Source organism: Cervus canadensis, chromosome 22 (genome assembly GCF_019320065.1).
Source record: "Cervus canadensis isolate Bull #8, Minnesota chromosome 22, ASM1932006v1, whole genome shotgun sequence".
NCBI classification, from domain to species: Eukaryota; Metazoa; Chordata; class Mammalia; order Artiodactyla; family Cervidae; genus Cervus; species Cervus canadensis.
In genome coordinates, this window is record NC_057407.1 from 10007404 (window position 1) to 10024553 (window position 17150).

Consider the following 17150-nt stretch of genomic DNA (forward strand, 5'->3'; position numbering starts at 1 on the left):
TCCTTTTGATGAGTGACCCTATCTCCTACTGTTCATTCACCCTGAAACATGGAAGGGCTCTGATTGGCCCTGTTTGCAAGGTCATGTGCCCATCCCTGCAAGCCTGGCTGAAACCAGTGATTGGCCCAACCCAAATGTGAGCCCCTCTCCTTAGGAAGGAGTTAATGACAGAGAGAAATGACACATCCTTCATGTGGACAGACACATGCCTTGTTTAGTCTGGAGGCACAAATTATCCCATTTTCTTTAAAAGAAAATTTGTCTTCCTTAAGAAAGCAAAAGATTTTTTCATTCGGCTTACGTCACTCACGTCGCATCACTTTGCCCTCATTTATTTCGCTCTCAAGATGTTTCATTTATATCTTTTCTCCTCAGCAAGACACTGAGCTCCTCGAGGACAGGGCTCATGGTTTCTTTTTGTTTTCTTTTCCTCCCTTTCCCACCTACTACTCTTCACTTCCTTATTCATCCTGCAAGTTTTTATTGACTGCCTGTTGCATACCAGGCACTTGTTCTAGGGCCATGCGGTCTGTCCTGATATATGCTTTAAAAGATCACTCTGCTGCCCTATGGAAGTGACCTGAAGGGGGCAGCAGGGGAAAGAGAATGAGCAGTTTGCGGCTATTCTTAGGTGGCTCTAGTGGTAAAGAATCCGCCTGCCAATGCAGGAGACACAGGAGACGCGGGCTCGATTCCTGGGTCGGAAAGATCGTTTGGAGAAGGAAATGGCAACCCATTCCAGTATTCTTGCCTGGAGAATCCCATGGATAGAGGAACCTGGCAGGCTACAGTCCATGGGGTCTCAAAGAGTCAGACACGCCTGAAGCGACTTAGCATGCACAACGTGGGGTCATCCAACCAGGAGGATGGGAGCATGGGTTGTTGAGGTGGGATGTGGAGATGCATGATGTACCCAGGTACAGCCAGTGGGTGTGGGGAGGACCCTGGCAGGCAGTGGATTGGCAGTTTGGGGCTGGGGAGTGTGTGACTGCCTCCGTTCATATCCGTGCACCTGGCAGCTCCTAGAGGGCAGGGTGGTGTCATCTGCCCCTCAGCCCGCCTCCTGGCAGCCCAGAAACACCTGCACCCGGCTTGTGCTCCTGCCTGTGCTAGGAGCTGGCCCGGGCTGCTGGGGGCTGCAATGACCTGGACCATGGGCGCCCCAGTCCTGACTGTCCTGGTGACCCTGCTGCTTCCTCCTCAGGTGAAGGAGTGGCTGTGTCTGAACTGCCAGATGCAGAGGGCTCTGGGGATGGACATGACCACGGCGCCTCGCTCCAAGAGCCAGCAGCAGCTACACTCCCCGGGCCTGTCTCCTGCCCACTCCCCAGCCAAACAGCCCCTGGGGAAGCCGGAGCAAGAGAGAGCTCGGGGCCCAGGGGGACCACAGCCTGGCCCCCGCCAGGCCGAGACAGCCAGGGCCACCTCAGTGCCGGGGCCTGCCCCAGCTGCCGCTCCTCCAGAGGTGGGGAGGGTGTCTCCCCAGCCCTCTCTCCCCATCAAGCCTTCCACAGCCGAGCCCAGGCCCCTGGCAGGAGAGGCTCCGGCCAAGAGTGCCACTGCAGTGCCCTCCGGGCCTGGTGCTGCTGAGCCAACCCAGGAGGGCCTCACTGGGAAGCTCTTTGGCCTTGGTGCATCGCTGCTGACCCAGGCGAGCACCCTCATGTCTGCGCAGCCTGAAGCGGACTCCCAGGGCCAGCCTGCTCCCAGCAAGGGGCCGCCCAAGATCGTCTTCAGTGATGCCAGCAAGGAGGCTGGCCCAAGACCCCCAGGCTCAGGGCCTGGGCCCGGGCCCGCAACTGGAGCCAAAACTGAGCCTGGATCAGGGCCCAGAGCCCAGGCGAGAACTGGGGGAACCACCAGCCCAAAGCATGGCAGAACAGAACACCAGGCAGCATCGAAGGCTGTTGCCAAGCCAAAGACCACGCCGAAGGAAAGGGCCACCTGCCCACTGTGCCAAGCCGAGCTCAACGTGGGCAGCAAGGGCCCCGCCAACTATAACACCTGCACCACCTGCAAACTCCAGGTGTGCAACCTGTGTGGCTTCAACCCGACGCCCCACCTGGTGGAGGTAAGAGCTGGACCAAGCAGGTTCCCTTGGGCCTTGGTGAGGGGCCGAGCCTAGGGTGATGGAGGGCATCAGTCAGAAAGGGCAGCAGAAAGCTGAGTCTGGAGCAGTCATGGGGCTGCCCCTATAGCAGCAGCAGGGCTCCGCTCCCTTATCTGGTCCTGGCCCCAGCCTTTCCTTCCACTCCGGGAGTTAACTGGTGCAGTGAATGGAGTCCTGGTGCCCACTGCCTCTGACCAGCTGACTAGTGCCTGAGGCTGGTCCCAAAGGTAACCAGGCTTAGGAGGCTCTGCACTGGCCTCCCCATTCCCAGCTATCATGGGCATGGCCCTGATGGAAGATTCCAATCACCCCTGTGCATGCAAGAAGGGCCTGAGGTCCCACCTTGCCCACCTCTGTGATCCTCACAGGGGTTGAAGGGCAGTTAGGCAGTGGGCTGTGCCCCATGCCCAGGGCCGGGCAGAAGGCTTCCTCACAGCAGGGCAGCCCAGCCAGGCAATGTCCTCCCTTCATCCCCTCTTCTGAGGTCATGGGTGTTAATGTCTACTTGTTAATGCCATAGGCTTTGGTCCACAAATTCTTCTTGGCAGGGTCTGGCTGTCCATGGAGCTATTCGTGGAGATGCTCAGAGATGCTCTTTTTACCCAGAGGGAAGTCTGAGGGAAGTGCTGGGGTTGGGGCCCATCTCTCTGCAGTCCCTCCTCCACTGGAGGGCGCTGGCTCTGTGCAGAGTAGGGTGAAAGCGGGCAGGAGGCTTGGTATTCTCGTGAAGCTTGGAGCCCATCCTGGGAGGCTCTGAAGGTGCCCCATGGAGCTACCCTGGCAGCGCAGGGTGAGCCTGGGCTGGGAGGCTGCCCCGGCTCCTCCCCTCACCCCACTCCGCCCCACCTGGTTCATCCATGTGAACCCCACTTTTGCTGCCTTGCACATAGCTGGGTGTGTCCCCTTCTGAGAGTGCCCTTGGGGTCTATGATTGGCTCATCTGGGCAGGTAGATGTGTCCCTAGCTGTGTCACATCAGGAGATGTCAAGCCCCCTTCGGCACACAGCAGTCATCTGAGTCCTGGGGCCCCTGGGCTGAGCCGTGTGTTAACTGATGGCAGGCAGGAGAGTGTGATGCCATGACTACCGCCGGCCCAGAGACAGCAGAGGCCTGTGTGTGTGGTGGTGGAACGGGCTTGTGGCACCTAGTTCTGACTTGTCTAGGGTCAGGCCTCCATGGGAGTAACTTTGGCCACGAGAGGCCATGTTTTCCAACATGCAGGGAGGGGCGGCTTGAGCAAAACAGGTGACCTCTTCGTGGATGCCCATGTGACCCTCCGGGCTGTCACTGCCACTGCCCCAAGCCCTAGGTCTGGTGGCTCACTGGAGGGTGGCTGGCCTGACAGCCCAGAGAGGTGAGGGGACACCAAGGAGCCACCGCAGAGCAGAGGCGCTCCGGTCAGAGCCAGGCACACACGCACGGCTGGGCGGGGGGCCTGAGCCGAGCCCCTCTGGCCTGCTGTGCTGCCCAGCTCAGAGGACCTTGTCCCCGGGAGACCTCCTGGCCCACATTTCCTCATTAAGCAGGCTGTGCAGAGGGGAAGGCAGAACTGTCACTGGCCAGGAGGATAAATGTTCCTGACAGTGCCTTTCAGCGGCCTCTGGGCCGGGCCAGAGGAAGTGCTGATTCTGCCCAAATAGAAGAGTCTCAGTCACATGCTGACTCGGGGTGAGCGGTCTGGATTCTCAGCTCAGCCTCTCGTGAGAGGTTGGCTTGTCATCTTCCTGGACTCTGGAGCTTCTGCCCCTTGGTGGTCATGGCCTCTGCCCCCATCGTCCATGTCCTGCTGTCTCCATGTCCTGCCCCACCGTCTCCTCCTGGGCCAGGGCCACCCTTGCTTCCATGGGATCTGTGGGTTCCATGGGCTTGATGGCAAAGCTGCTGGGCGTTCTGGTCCTGTGCTCCTGACAGCACTCCGGAGGTTGCCCAGCTTCTCTGACTCATTTCTCCTCAGGACTCTGCTGCTTAAAGCTGCTATCCCTAGAGGGCCCAGGGCTGCTCCTGGGGAAGTGTGGATGGGCAGCCATCATGCCACTTCCGTGGTTCCCACCATGAGACCATGCCACCGTCATCCATCAGAGGTGCCAGCTGGCAGCCTGGGACATCCTCAGCTCCCTGTCCCCCTGAGCATCCTCCATGGCCCAAGCCCTGTGGCTCTGCCTTCTCGCTGGCTAGACTCCGGCCTCATCTCTCCATCCCGGTAGCCACGGCCCTGCTCCAGTCCTTTGTCCTCTCTCCCTGCAGACAATGATCAGGGCTGTCTCATGGTTCTGCCTGCTTTCTGTCTTGCCAGAGGCTGATGGGAAGGGACTGTGCTTGGGGTGTTCCCCTCCCTCGCCTCTCCCACCAGCACTGTTGCCTGTCCTCGGTGAGACTCTTAACCAGGCCCTGGGCCATCTCTGGTGTTGTCTCAGTGAATGGCCGCTTGGCTCTTGGAGCAGTTTTGTGTTTCCCTGTGTGTTCTTGGTAAGAGGTTCTTGGTTTCTCAGCAGGTGGCCCAGACACATCCCTCCCTGGTAGGGAGGTGGCAGGAGGAGGTGGAGAAGAGAGCCTTCTCCAGGACCAAGGGTTAGGTCTGCCTTAGCAGTCTCTCGCCATCAAGCTGCCTCTATGCACAACGTGAAACAGAGGGACCCCTGTCAGCATGCGTGCTGGGTACCTGGCGGGGACGGACCAACACCCTCCAGGCCTCTTAGACCTGCTATGGCTCCAGCCACCTGTTTGGGCTGCCAGGGTGGGGACCATCCCCAACATCTCTGAGCCATAAAAACTTTTCCCCCTTTCTCCAGAGGGAGTCCAGAGCACACAATGGAGGAGGCACTGGAAAGCTAGATCCCTTTTCCCTTTGAAATTTCCTCCAAAAACTAACCATAGTGGTAACTCAGTGAGTCATTTCATAATTAAGAGTTGTTGATTCCAAATTTTTTTTACCTATATATCTTTTTGAAGGATAATAGTACCCTCTGGCTTAATTTTTAATTGGCTTTTGGTTCAAAATAGAGTTTGTGAAGAAATTAGTGCAATTGGAATAGTTACAGTAACGCCGCCAGTTTCTGATTTTGTTATAATTGCCAAAATAGCAGCCATGGCCTTGAGAAGTCAAGCCTCCCCCCGGCAGAGGGCCTGGTGCCTGTGATGTGTGGGAGGGGCTGGGGGCTGATCTGCCTCTGGGGATAGATCTCAGGGAGCCTTGTTTTCTCCACGGCGGAATGGGAGCCTCAGCGCTCTCTCTTAGGTTTCTGTGAGAACCAGTGAAATGCCACACCTCAGAATCTTGTGCAAGGTCCAGCACACAGGCAGCCCTTCAGCCAGGAGGTTGGAACCAGAGTGTCCGAAAAGAAAGTCTCTGCAGGGACAAGAAAGTCCCTACCAGCCCTGACTACCTGGGTGTGAATTGAGCCCGTGGCCAGCGCAAGCCCCTCGTTTCATCAGGTTCGGCCCCCGGGAACAAACACACTTGTTGCAGCATGAGCAGAGGGCAGCCCAACCGTGAAGGCACACCTTGGGGCTCTCAGCGGGGATTCCTCTTATTGGAGGCGGAGGCCACAGTCAGGAGAGGAACAGCAGCCCAGTGATGGCCGTGCCTGTGGCCCAGGGTGCCAGGCTTGGGCTTTTATTTTTTTAACCTCTGGGTATCCTTGTCTCAGGAATTCTCATCCGCTGTCCCTGGTCTGGCAGTAGGACTGGGGATGCGTTGGGCTAGGCAGCCAGCCCAGTGTCACTGTAACCAGGTGGACACCTCGGCCAGCAATACATGCAGAGACTATGTTCGGCGGGGTCATTCAGGCACAGTGTGGGGAGGAGGCCCAGCTTCCAGGGCAGCCGCGCTGGGCTCTCTTGGCCCACGAGGCACAGCAGCTAGTGATTCTGGAAGGCAGGAGGTCTCATATGCCTGCCAGGGGGCCCCTACCAACTCTCTGACAATTCATGTCCCCTGCCTCGCCCTGAACTCACCTAGCTCCATCCGAAGGGAAGCGCACGAGATGGTGATTGCCCTCGGGGGCTGCTACCTTTCTGCCCCCAGAAAGGCACTGGACAGAGGGAGGCAAAGCCGACATGGTCATCAGAGCCTCCCATTGTCCATCTGCAGGTCCCAGATCATCCCCAGCTCACTTGCCAAAGGGGGTAGGAAAAGAGCAAGCAAGCAGCTCCTCAAAGCTGGGGCTGGGTGATGGAGAGTATGACAGAACATGCAAGAGAATGAATGAATGAGGGGTAAACCCTAAATGGGGAGAGGGAATGAATGAACAGGGAATGAAGGGGTGGGGGTGGAGTGGGGGCAAGTGAGGGGCAGAAATGCAAGCAGCATAGACAGAGGGGTCAGGGCCGCAGCTCCCAGCTGCCTTCCCACCCCCAGGCACGGCCTGCCTCCCACCCCATCCTCACCCTCCAGAAGACTTGAGCCTTGGCCAGGTCTCCCCCTGGCTCTCCCTCTAATGGTCCGAATGCCCTATACCCTTCTCCCCCCACCCCCAAAGGGGCTGGGGAAGGGCCTCCAGCTGCCAGGTCAGGTGTTTATTTTTAGCTCTTCCCTCACATGCCTCCGCCTCCTCCCCTGCTGCCTGCTATAGCAGAGCCAGGAACAAGAGGCCCAACTGGGCGCTCCTTCTGCAGCCTGGCTGCCTCCGAGAGGAGTAAGTGTGGGAAGGAACAAGGCCCCAGGGAGCCTGTGACCACAGTTGACTCGCTCTGCTGAGGGCTGGGCCTCTGGGCTCAGGTCAGCAGGCTGCTGCAGGGGCTGGCTCTGAGCTCTTGGCATGAGGTCTGTCGCCTCCATCCCCGCCACCCTTCCCAGGTGGCCTTGCTTCATTCGGACTGTTCCTTCTGGGGCTGGGGCTGCCGGCCAGAGGTGGAGGTCAGAGGTCTTCCAAACCACCAAGGTGAGCGAGGCAGATGACCAAGCTTCGAGAGGCCTAACCTGAATGGCCATATGCATGGGCCCAAGGGAGAGCCAGGGCAGTGTTACCTTGGGCCAGCCCCCTGTCCAGGCCCAGATCCTCACCCCATCGTGCTGATCCTGGGGCTACGGAAGGGACTGTTTGCTCATTTCTAGAACTTCCTCTGGGTCTCTGCCGACACCCCTCCCACTTCTCTAGGGTCTTTTTGCCGCCTCACAGTCCTCTCCAACATGGAGGGGTTCCCAAGGTGACCCAAGGTGATGCTGGCTCAGCCCACCCAGCAGTCTCCTTAGGCACCAGGTGAGCCCAGCCAGGGGCCAGCACCCAGGACCTTGTAGGAGTTTGTATGCGGGACACAGAGCATCCGATAAGGTCCCAGGGAATCAGCAGTGGTGCTGGAACCAGGCCCTGCAAGGAGCAGGGTGAGGACGTGCGGGACCTCTGAAGGGTTCCCCTCCATTGCTGAGCCCCTCTGCTCAGGACCTAGGTATGGAATTCAGCCTCCAAGCAGAGTTGGAGCTCTAGTCTCAGGGAAGCAGTCTCAACACCCCGAGTCCCAAGCCTGTGGAGCAGACCTATCCCTCAGTCAACACCCAGGCCCTGCCACCTGCCTGGCCTGGCCTCCTGCCAGGGCCCAGGGCAGAACCACTGATACAGCACCCACCATGGTGGCCTGCAGGTGCCAGGCCAAGGGCAGACATCTTGGAGGTGCCATACTTCCAGGCTTCTGTTGGGTGGACTCAGGGATGTCGTGGGCCCAGGGGTGGTATATGAGGTAAGGGTGCTAAAGATTCTGGCCCTCTGGGCTGGTGAGGGCTGAGGGCTTTCTTGTGGCCCTGTCCCTGGCTCTCTGACCTTGTGGTTCTGTGTCCTCTGGTTCCCCTGACGCCCCATCCTGATGGTCAAGCTGCTGGCAGGAGCCCAAGAGCCCGGGCACCCTCATGTGTAAGAGCAGGATAGTAGAGGTGCTGAGGCTCTGTACCCTGGGGCGAGAACAGGCACTAGGGTGCCTGTTACTCTCATTCCCCACCCAAGTCCCGCCAAGGAGGAGCTCTAACTCTGGAGGAGGCCCCTGGAAGACATCCCCTGCCCGCCACTGAGCTGCTACAGAAATCACCTGCTCAAGAGGTGCTCAGACCCTTCCCTGTGCAGATGGTGGCACCTGGGGGGGTTCGACTTGGCTGCTGGGGTTCTGGAAACTCCACCATTGATGTCCATGTCATACTGGGAACGACCCCTTTGGGCTCTGGCTTCCATGAAGACCGTGTACCAGCCCATGTGTTCGTCTTAGCCACGGCTGTGTCTCTGGCCCCCAGCACTGAGACTGACACAAAGGGAGTAGTCTTGAAAGTGAGGGGCTGATGGTAGAGGAGGATCCCAGCCCGGCCCTCAGAGCCAGCGCACAGTCCCCGTCAGAAGAGCCCAGAGTCCGGGGAGCAGGAGGAGGCTTTTGCATGGGGGTCTTTATTGGTCTAAGACAAGGTGACTTGGGTTGAGGTGTGAGCAAAGGGGATTGCTCGGCCCCACCCTAAACCACCAAGCAGGACTTCCCCTAGACAGCCTCCCCTGGCCCCGAGAGCCAGTCCCCTCCCAGCACAGCACGCACTTGGAAATGGAGAAGGATGGTGTCTGAGGCCTGAGAATTAGGAGGCTGGGGAGGGGCAGTGCATCTGGGAGGTGCTCCCAGCCTGATGTCCTTCCTGAAAGGGCACACTCACCTGGGGGACTCTGCTCTGCTCCCGGGGCTGTTCACACCCTGGGGAGAGGCCCCAGCCCCCCTCGTCCCAAGACCCTGTGCTGCTTTTGTAGCCTCCTCTCTCATACAGGTCCTCCTTTTCAGCCTAGTGGAAAGCTCCCTCTGGGGTAAGGAAGGGACCCTTCCTTGGGGTTTGTCTTTTGAACTCTGTGCATGAGCATCTAAAGGCCCTCTGTCATTTGGGACCAACAGACCCATCCGTCTTTGGCTCCTCATGTCTGTAGTGTCATGCTCCGGGAGACTTTCTCCTCGTGTTTATAGGAATAGTCACAGAAGTCATCTTTAAGTACTCCAGTGTCTGTGATTTTCATCAAAACCCTCCTCTCTCATTTCCTTACAGAAAACCGAGTGGCTTTGTCTGAACTGCCAAACTAAGCGGCTTCTGGAGGGCAGCCTGGGAGAGCCGACACCCCTGCCGCTGCCTGCCTCACAGCAGCCCCCCTCGGGGGCCCCTCACCGAACAGCTGGAACAGCCCCTCCAAAACAGAAAGGGCCACAGGGGCCGGGCCAGCCATCAGGCCCCCCACCTGCCAAGGCCACCCCCCAGCCCACCAAGGCCACCCCCCCGCCCACCAAGGCCAGTCCCCAGGCCAAGCCCGCCAGGGCTTCTGAACCCAGCAGGACCCCGAGCAGCGCCCAGGAAAAGAAGACGGGAGTCCCAGCTAAAGCCGAGCCTGTGCCGAAGCCCCCTCCAGAGACCACCCTACCCCCTGGGACTCCTAAGGCAAAGGCTGGGGTGCGGAGGACCGAACCCAGCACCCCCACCGCCAAGGCTGTTCCAGAAGCCCCCAAGGGTGGGGAGACAGAGGTCAGTCATCCTTCCCAGGGATCCTGGCTTTCAGGCAGGGGAGTGTGGAGAAGGGTTTAGCTCCCCGCGGGACTGGGATGTGGACCTGGGACGGCCCTTTGGGCCACAGAGGATAGCAGAGCCACCTTGCTGAGGCATGGTGGGCCTGGAGCCTCTGGGTTCTAGGCTGATCCTGTGTTTGACACCTTTTTAGATGTTTTGTTGCATCTTTCCTACCATTAGATCTAGTAACACTCTTTGAGAACCTAGGGATGCTTGGGGTTTGACATGGAACCTGTGAGTTATGCAAGCCCAGAGCAATGGAGTGGGTGGTGGGCCCTGAATCCCCCGAGAGTGGAGGCACCCCCCTCCCTAGGGCCCCGGGGGTTGACAGAGAGGCTGGGGCTCCCCCAGGAGCCATCTGCCATCAGCAGTCAGCATCTGCTTTTTGCCCGCTGTAGGAGCCAGGGGGCAAGCCTTACTCTCAGGACCTGTCTCGGAGCCCACAGAGCCTCAGCGACACAGGTTATTCCTCTGACGGCATTTCCAGCTCGCAGAGCGAGATCACCGGTGTCGTGCGCCAGGAGGTGGAGCAGCTGGACAGCGCGGGGGTGACGGGGCCCCGCCCTCCCAGCCCCTCGGAGCTCCACAAGGTGGGGGGCAGCATGCGGCCTTCGCTGGAGGCCCAGGGCCCGGCCCCCAGTGGCGAGCGGAGCAGGCCGCCGAGCGGCAGTGCCAAGGAGCAGAAGCGGCGGCCCCACTCTTTGTCCATCATGCCTGAGGCGTTCAACTCTGACGAGGAGCTGGAGGAGATCTTGGAGGAGGAAGAAGACTCCACGGAGTGGGGGCGCCAGGGGGACCAGCAGGATGCAGCGGAGTCCTCTGATGACTTCGGGAGCCAGCTGAGGCACGACTATGTGGAGGACAGCAGCGAGGGTGGCCTGTCCCCTCTCCCGCCCCAGCCCCCAGCCCGGGCGGCAGACCTGACCGATGAGGAGTTCATGCGGCGGCAGATCCTGGAGATGAGCGCTGAGGAAGACAACCTGGAGGAGGACGAGGCCGCCCCCACCGGGCCTGGCCCGGGCAAACATGTCTCCCAGAAGGGTGGGCCCCGGCCCCGGCCCGAGCCCAGCCAAGAGCCAGGAGCGCTGCCCAAGAGGCGCCTGCCCCACAACGCCACCACGGGCTATGAGGAGCTGCTGTCTGAGGGAGGCCCCGTGGAGGATGTGGACGGCGCTGCTGGGGCCCTGCAGGGCGGGCTCCGCCGCTTCAAGACCATTGAGCTCAATAGCACAGGCAGCTACGGCCATGAGCTGGACATGGGCCCAGGTCCCGACCCCAGTCTGGACCGGGAGCCCGAGCTGGAGATGGAGAGCCTGACGGGCTCGCCCGAGGACCGCTCCCGCGGGGAGCACTCATCCACGCTGCCAGCCTCCACACCCAGCTACACATCGGGCACCTCACCCACCTCCCTGTCCTCTCTGGAGGAGGACAGTGACAGCAGCCCCAGCCGCCGGCAACGGCTGGAGGAGGCCAAGCAGCAGCGCAAGGCCCGACACCGCTCACACGGGCCCCTGCTGCCCACCATCGAGGACTCCTCGGAGGAGGAGGAGCTGCGGGAGGAGGAGGAGCTGCTGAGGGAGCAGGAGAAGATGCGGGAGGTGGAGCAGCAGCGTATCCGCAGCACGGCCCGCAAGACCCGGCGGGACAAGGAGGAGCTGCGGGCCCAGCGGCGGCGCGAGCGCTCCAAGACCCCCCCCAGCAACCTATCACCCATCGAGGACGCCTCGCCCACGGAGGAGCTGAGGCAGGCGGCTGAGATGGAGGAGCTCCACCGCTCCTCCTGCTCCGAGTACTCACCCTCACCTTCCCTCGACTCAGAGGCTGAGGCCCCGGAGGGGGGCCCTGGCCGGCTCTACAAGTCGGGTAGTGAGTACAACCTGCCCACCTTCATGTCCCTCTACTCTCCCACCGAGACCCCCTCAGGCAGCGCCACGACCCCCAGCTCCGGCCGGCCCCTCAAGAGCGCTGAGGAGGCCTACGAGGAGATGATGCGGAAGGCCGAGCTGCTCCAGCGGCAACAGGGCCAGGCGGCAGGGGGCCGTGGGCCCCACGGTGGTCCCTCTCAGCCCGCAGCTCCCCGGGCCCAGGGTTCCTTTGAATACCAGGACACCCCAGACCGTGACTATGGCGGGGTTGCTCAGCCGGTTGCGGAGGGCACGCCAGCCGGCCTGGGAGCAGCCGTGTACCAGGAGATCCTCCAGACGTCCCAGAGCATCGCCCGCATGCACCAGGCCTCCTCGCGGGAGCTGGCCTTTGCTGAGGACAAGAAGAAAGAGAAACAGTTTCTGAACGCCGAGAGCGCGTACATGGACCCAATGAAACAGAATGGCGGCCCACTCACCCCTGGTACCAGTCCCACCCAGCTTGCTGCCCCCGTGTCTTTCGCCACCTCCACCACCTCAGACAGCAGTGGGGGCCGAGTCATCCCTGATGTCCGTGTGACTCAGCATTTTGCAAAGGAGCCTCAGGACCCCGTCAAGCTGCACAGTGCTCCTGCCTCCCCCAGCTCCGCCTCCAAGGAAGTAGGCATAGGCTTTGCCCAGGGCCCCGGGGCCTCGGCCTCCACAGCTGCAACCCCTGGTCCGGCTGGCCTGCCACGAGGGTACATGGCTCCGACCTCCCCAGCAGCCTCTGAGCGTAGCCCTTCACCCTCTTTCGCTGGCCATGGCTATGGACAGAGCCCGGCCACTGCAAACTATGGGTCTCAAACTGAGGAGCTACCCCAGGCCCCCCGTGGCCCAGCTGTCAGTGGGCGGGCTACCAGAGACAAGCCCCTGGGCGTGAGTGAGGGTGAGAGTGGCCCCCCACAGACCTCCCGGGGATATCCCTATTTTGCGGGCTCCAGCCCCCCTCTCTCTCCATCTTCTCCCTCAGAGAGTCCCACATTCTCCCCTGGCAAGCTGGGCCCAAGGGCCACTGCGGAGTTCTCTACACAGACGCCAAGCCCGACCCCTGCCTTGGACACGCCACGGAGCCCTGGCGCCCCTGCGCCGACACCCACGGTGGCTCAGGGCACACAAACGCCCCACCGACCCAGCACGCCTCGCCTGGTATGGCAGCAGTCCTCTCAGGATGGCCCGTTCATGGTTATCACCCTGGCATCAGATGCCTCCAGCCAGACCAAGATGGTCCATGCCAGTGCCTCCACTTCCCCAGTGTGCTCACCTGTTGACACCCAGCCCACCACCCACAGCTACAGCCAGACAACACCTCCAAGTGGGGCTCAGCCCCCCGAGCTGCCTGGGCCCCCTGGCTTCCCGCGGGCACCCAGCGCTGGTGCAGATGGGCCCCTGGCAGTGTATGGCTGGGGCGCCCTGCCTGCCGAGAACATCTCCTTGTGCCGGATCTCCTCCATCCCTGGAACGTCTAGGGTTGAGCCCGGCCCCAGGCCCCCGGGCAGTGCCGTGGTAGACCTTCGCACCGCCGTCAAGCCCACGCCCATCATCCTCACTGACCAGGGCATGGACCTGACCTCTCTGGCCGTGGAAGCGAGGAAGTACGGCCTGGCTCTGGATCCAATCCCAGGACGCCAGTCAACCGCCGTGCAGCCTCTAGTGATCAACCTCAATGCCCAGGAGCAGACACATGCCTTCCTCAGCACCGCCACCACCGTGAGCATCACCATGGCCTCCTCTGTGCTCATGGCTCAGCAGAAGCAGCCTGTGGTCTATGGAGACCCCTTCCAGAGCCGGCTTGACTTTGGCCAGGGTGCGGGGAGCCCAGTGTGCTTGGCCCAGGTCAAGCAGGTAGAGCAGGCTGTCCAGACCGCGCCATATCGTGGTGGGCCTCGGGGAAGACCCCGGGAGACTAAGTTTGCCAGGTATAACCTGTCCAACCAGGTAGCACCTTTGGCCAGAAGGGACGTTTTGATCACTCAGGTGAGCCCGGCGCAGAGTGTTGGCCTCAAGTCGGGCCCAGTGCCAGAGCCCGGTACTGAACCCCATCGGGCCGCCCCCACAGAGCTGCGGTCGCACGCCCTGCCAGGCGCCAGGAAGCCACACACGGTGGTGGTGCAGGTGGGCGAAGGTGCAGCAGGCACCGTGAGCACCCTGCTCCCAGAGGAGCCGGCAGGGGCCCTGGACCTCACGGGCATGAGGCCTGAGAGCCAGCTGGCATGCTGTGACATGGTCTACAAGTTCCCCTTTGGCAGCAGCTGCACGGGCGGCTTCCGCGCTGCCCCAAGCGCACCTGAGAGGAGTGTGGCAGAAGTTGCCCCACCTGGCCAAAGCAGCGGCCCCTTCTACAGTCCCCGGGACCCAGAACCTCCCGAGCCCCCCACCTACCGGGCGCAGGTGGTCGGGGGACCCGGCCCCCACGAGGAGCAGAGGCCCTACCCACAGGGCCTCCCCGGCAGGCTGTATTCCTCTATGTCCGACACCAATCTGGCTGAGGCCGGCCTCAACTACCATGCCCACAGGTTTGGGCAGCTCTTCCAGGGCCCAGGGCGAGACTCGGCCATGGACCTCAGCTCCCTGAAGCACTCCTACAGCCTGGGCTTTGCAGATGGCCGCTACCTCGGGCAGGGCTTGCAGTATGGTTCATTCACTGACCTGCGTCACCCCACAGACCTTTTGACTCACCCGCTTCCCATGCGGCGGTACAGCTCAGTGTCAAACATCTACTCAGACCACAGGTATGGCCCACGGGGAGACACGGCTGGCTTCCAGGAGGCCAGCCTGGCCCAGTACAGCGCCACCACAGCCCGTGAGATAAGCCGTATGTGCGCAGCCCTCAACTCCATGGACCAGTACGGAGGGCGGCACGGCAGCGGTGGTGGGGGCACCGACCTCATGCAGTATCAGCCCCAGCCCGGGCTCAGTGCCCCGCAGGGCCTGGCTCCCCTGAGACCTGGCCTCCTTGGGAACCCCACCTTCCCGGAGGGCCAGGGGAGTCCTGGAAACCTGGCCCAGTACCGGCCTACAGCCGGCCAGGCCGCAGCAGTCAGACAGCTGCTGCCATCCACAGCCACTGTGCGGGCAGCCGATGGCATGATCTACTCGACCATCAACACTCCAATTGCTGCAACACTGCCCATCACCACGCAGCCTGCCTCAGTCCTGCGGCCCATGGTGCGTAGTGGCATGTACAGGCCTTACCCACCCGGTGGAGTCGCAGCCGTGCCGCTTGCCAGCCTGACGCGCCTGCCTGTGATTGCCCCTCGCGTCCCTCTTGGGCCCACAGGGCTGTACCGATACCCTGTACCAAGTAGATTCCCCGCCCCTGCCAGTGTTCCACCCGCTGAGGGTCCCGTCTACCTGGGGAAGCCGGCTGTTGCCAAGGCCCCAGGGACTGGGGGGCCCCCCAGGCCAGAGCTGCCTGCTGGGGCTGCTCGGGAAGAACCCCTTTCCACAGCACCCCCTGCTGCTGCCAAGGAGGTGGGAGCAGCCCCAGCCCTGGGGGCGGGCCAGAAGCCGCAGGGAGAGGCCACTCCCGGGGGTGGCAGCGGGCCCCTGGGCCGGCCGGGGCTGGAGAGGGAGGATGCCTTGCCGGAGGAGAGGCAGCGGAAACAGCAGGAGCAGCTGCTGCAGCTGGAGCGAGAGCGGGTGGAGCTGGAAAAGCTGCGGCAGCTGCGGCTGCAGGAGGAGCTGGAACGGGAACGTGTGGAGCTGCAGCGGCACCGTGAAGAGGAGCAGCTGCTGGTGCAGCGGGAGCTGCAGGAGCTGCAGACCCTCAAGCATCACGTGCTGCAGCAGCAGCAGGAGGAGCGGCAGGCGCAGTTTGCCCTGCAGCGGGAGCAGCTGGCCCAACAGCGCCTGCAGCTAGAGCAGATCCAGCAGCTGCAGCAGCAGCTGCAGCAGCAGCTGGAGGAACAGAAGCAGCGGCAGAAGCCACCCTTCCCAGTGGCCTGTGAGGCACCTAGCAGAGGGCCGCCCCCAGCCGCCCCGGAGCTGGCCCAGAACGGCCAGTACTGGCCACCCCTGACCCATGCGGCCTTCATCGCTGTGCCCGAGGGGTCCGGGCAGCCGCGTGAGCCCATACCGCACCGTGGTCTCCCCAGCTCTGCCTCGGACATGTCACTGCAGACGGAGGAGCCGTGGGAGGCGAGCCGCAGTGGCGGCCTCAAGAAGCGGCACTCCATGCCACGCCTGCGGGACGCATGCGAGCCGGAGTCGGCGCCCGAGCCCTGCGGGGTCAGGAGAATCGCGGACAGCAGTGTGCAGACAGACGACGAGGATGGAGAGGGCCGCTACCTCCTGACCCGACGGCGCCGGGCTCGGCGGAGCGCTGACTGCAGCGTGCAGACTGACGACGAGGACAGCGCCGAGTGGGAGCAGCCCGTGCGCCGCCGCCGGTCCCGTCTCTCCCGTCACTCAGACTCCGGCTCTGACAGCAAGCACGATGCGATGGCCTCCTCCTCCACTGCTGCCCCTGCCGCAAGGGCCACTAGCAGTGTGGGCATCCAGACCATCAGTGACTGCTCCGTGCAGACGGAGCCTGACCAGCTACCCCGAGTCTCTCCAGCCATCCACATCACAGCTGTCACCGACCCCAAGGTGGAGATCGTCAGGTACATATCGGCGCCCGAGAAGACTGGGCGTGGTGAGAGCCTGGCTTGCCAGACAGAGCCAGAGGGGCAAGCCCAGGGCGTGGCTGGGCCACAGCTCATGGGGCCGACCGCCATCAGTCCCTACCTGCCTGGCATCCAGGTCGTCACCCCAGGGCCCCTGGGCAGATTCGAAAAAAAGAAGCCGGATCCCCTGGAGATTGGATACCAGGCCCACCTGCCCCCGGAGTCCCTCTCTCAGCTCGTGAGCCGCCAGCCTCCCAAGTCTCCCCAGGTCCTCTACTCACCAGTCTCCCCCTTGTCCCCACACCGGCTCCTGGACACCTCCTTTGCTTCCAGTGAGAGGCTGAACAAGGCTCACGTGAGTCCCCAGAAGCACTTCACAGCTGACAGCGCTTTCCGCCAGCAGACGCTGCCGCGCCCCATGAAGACCCTGCAGCGCTCCCTGTCTGACCCTAAGCCCCTCAGCCCCACCGCCGAGGAGTCTGCCAAAGAGAGGTTCCCCCTCTACCAGCACCAGGGGGGACTGGGTAGCCAGGTATGGGCACCGGGGCTGGGCCAGGGTGGGACAGGGGTCTCGGCCTAGCCTGGGGGGCCCCACAGGGAGGGGCGTCTCCTGGGGTGGGAGTGGAGTCACCTCCAGCTCCAGAGGCCCAGAGCTAGAAGTCGAGAGTCGGAGGCACATTGGGTGCATATCCGGTGGAGCCCACAGCCCAGCAAGGTGATCCTGGGCAAGACACACTCACATTTGGGCCCCTGCAGCCATCCAGACCCTGCTGGAAACTTCAGCCCCTCCCTAGAGCTGCCTCTTCACGGCCCACAGCTGGCCTAGGCTCTGGCACCTCCTTCTTCCAGCCTCCCCAGCTCTCCCATCCGGCCTGTGCCCCTCCAAGTCCAAACCTCTTCTCTGGATGTTTCCTGGGAAAATGAGTAACATGGACCTGGCTGAGCTGCTCCCCATTCCCCAGCTCCAGCCTGGCTCCCCTTGCCCCACACAAAGCCCCAGCCCCCTGGACTACCCTTCAGGGCCC

The 17150-nt window shown here is 62.1% G+C and overlaps 1 protein-coding gene across 3 annotated transcripts in view; it reads left to right on the forward strand.

Annotated features, from left to right (window-relative positions):
• The window catches only part of BSN (bassoon presynaptic cytomatrix protein), a 79062-nt gene that overhangs the window by 48557 nt on the left and 13355 nt on the right, over window positions 1–17150 (forward strand). For all 3 annotated transcript variants that reach the window (XR_006264611.1, XR_006264612.1, XM_043443174.1), the window contains 3 exons: window positions 1205–2071; window positions 9105–9572; window positions 10013–16657. Coding sequence is in view for 1 of the 3 variants with exons in the window: in XM_043443174.1 (XP_043299109.1) it covers window positions 1205–2071; window positions 9105–9572; window positions 10013–16657 (7980 nt within the window). In the remaining 2 variants the exon portion in view is untranslated. The remainder of the gene's footprint in view (window positions 1–1204; window positions 2072–9104; window positions 9573–10012; window positions 16658–17150) is intronic.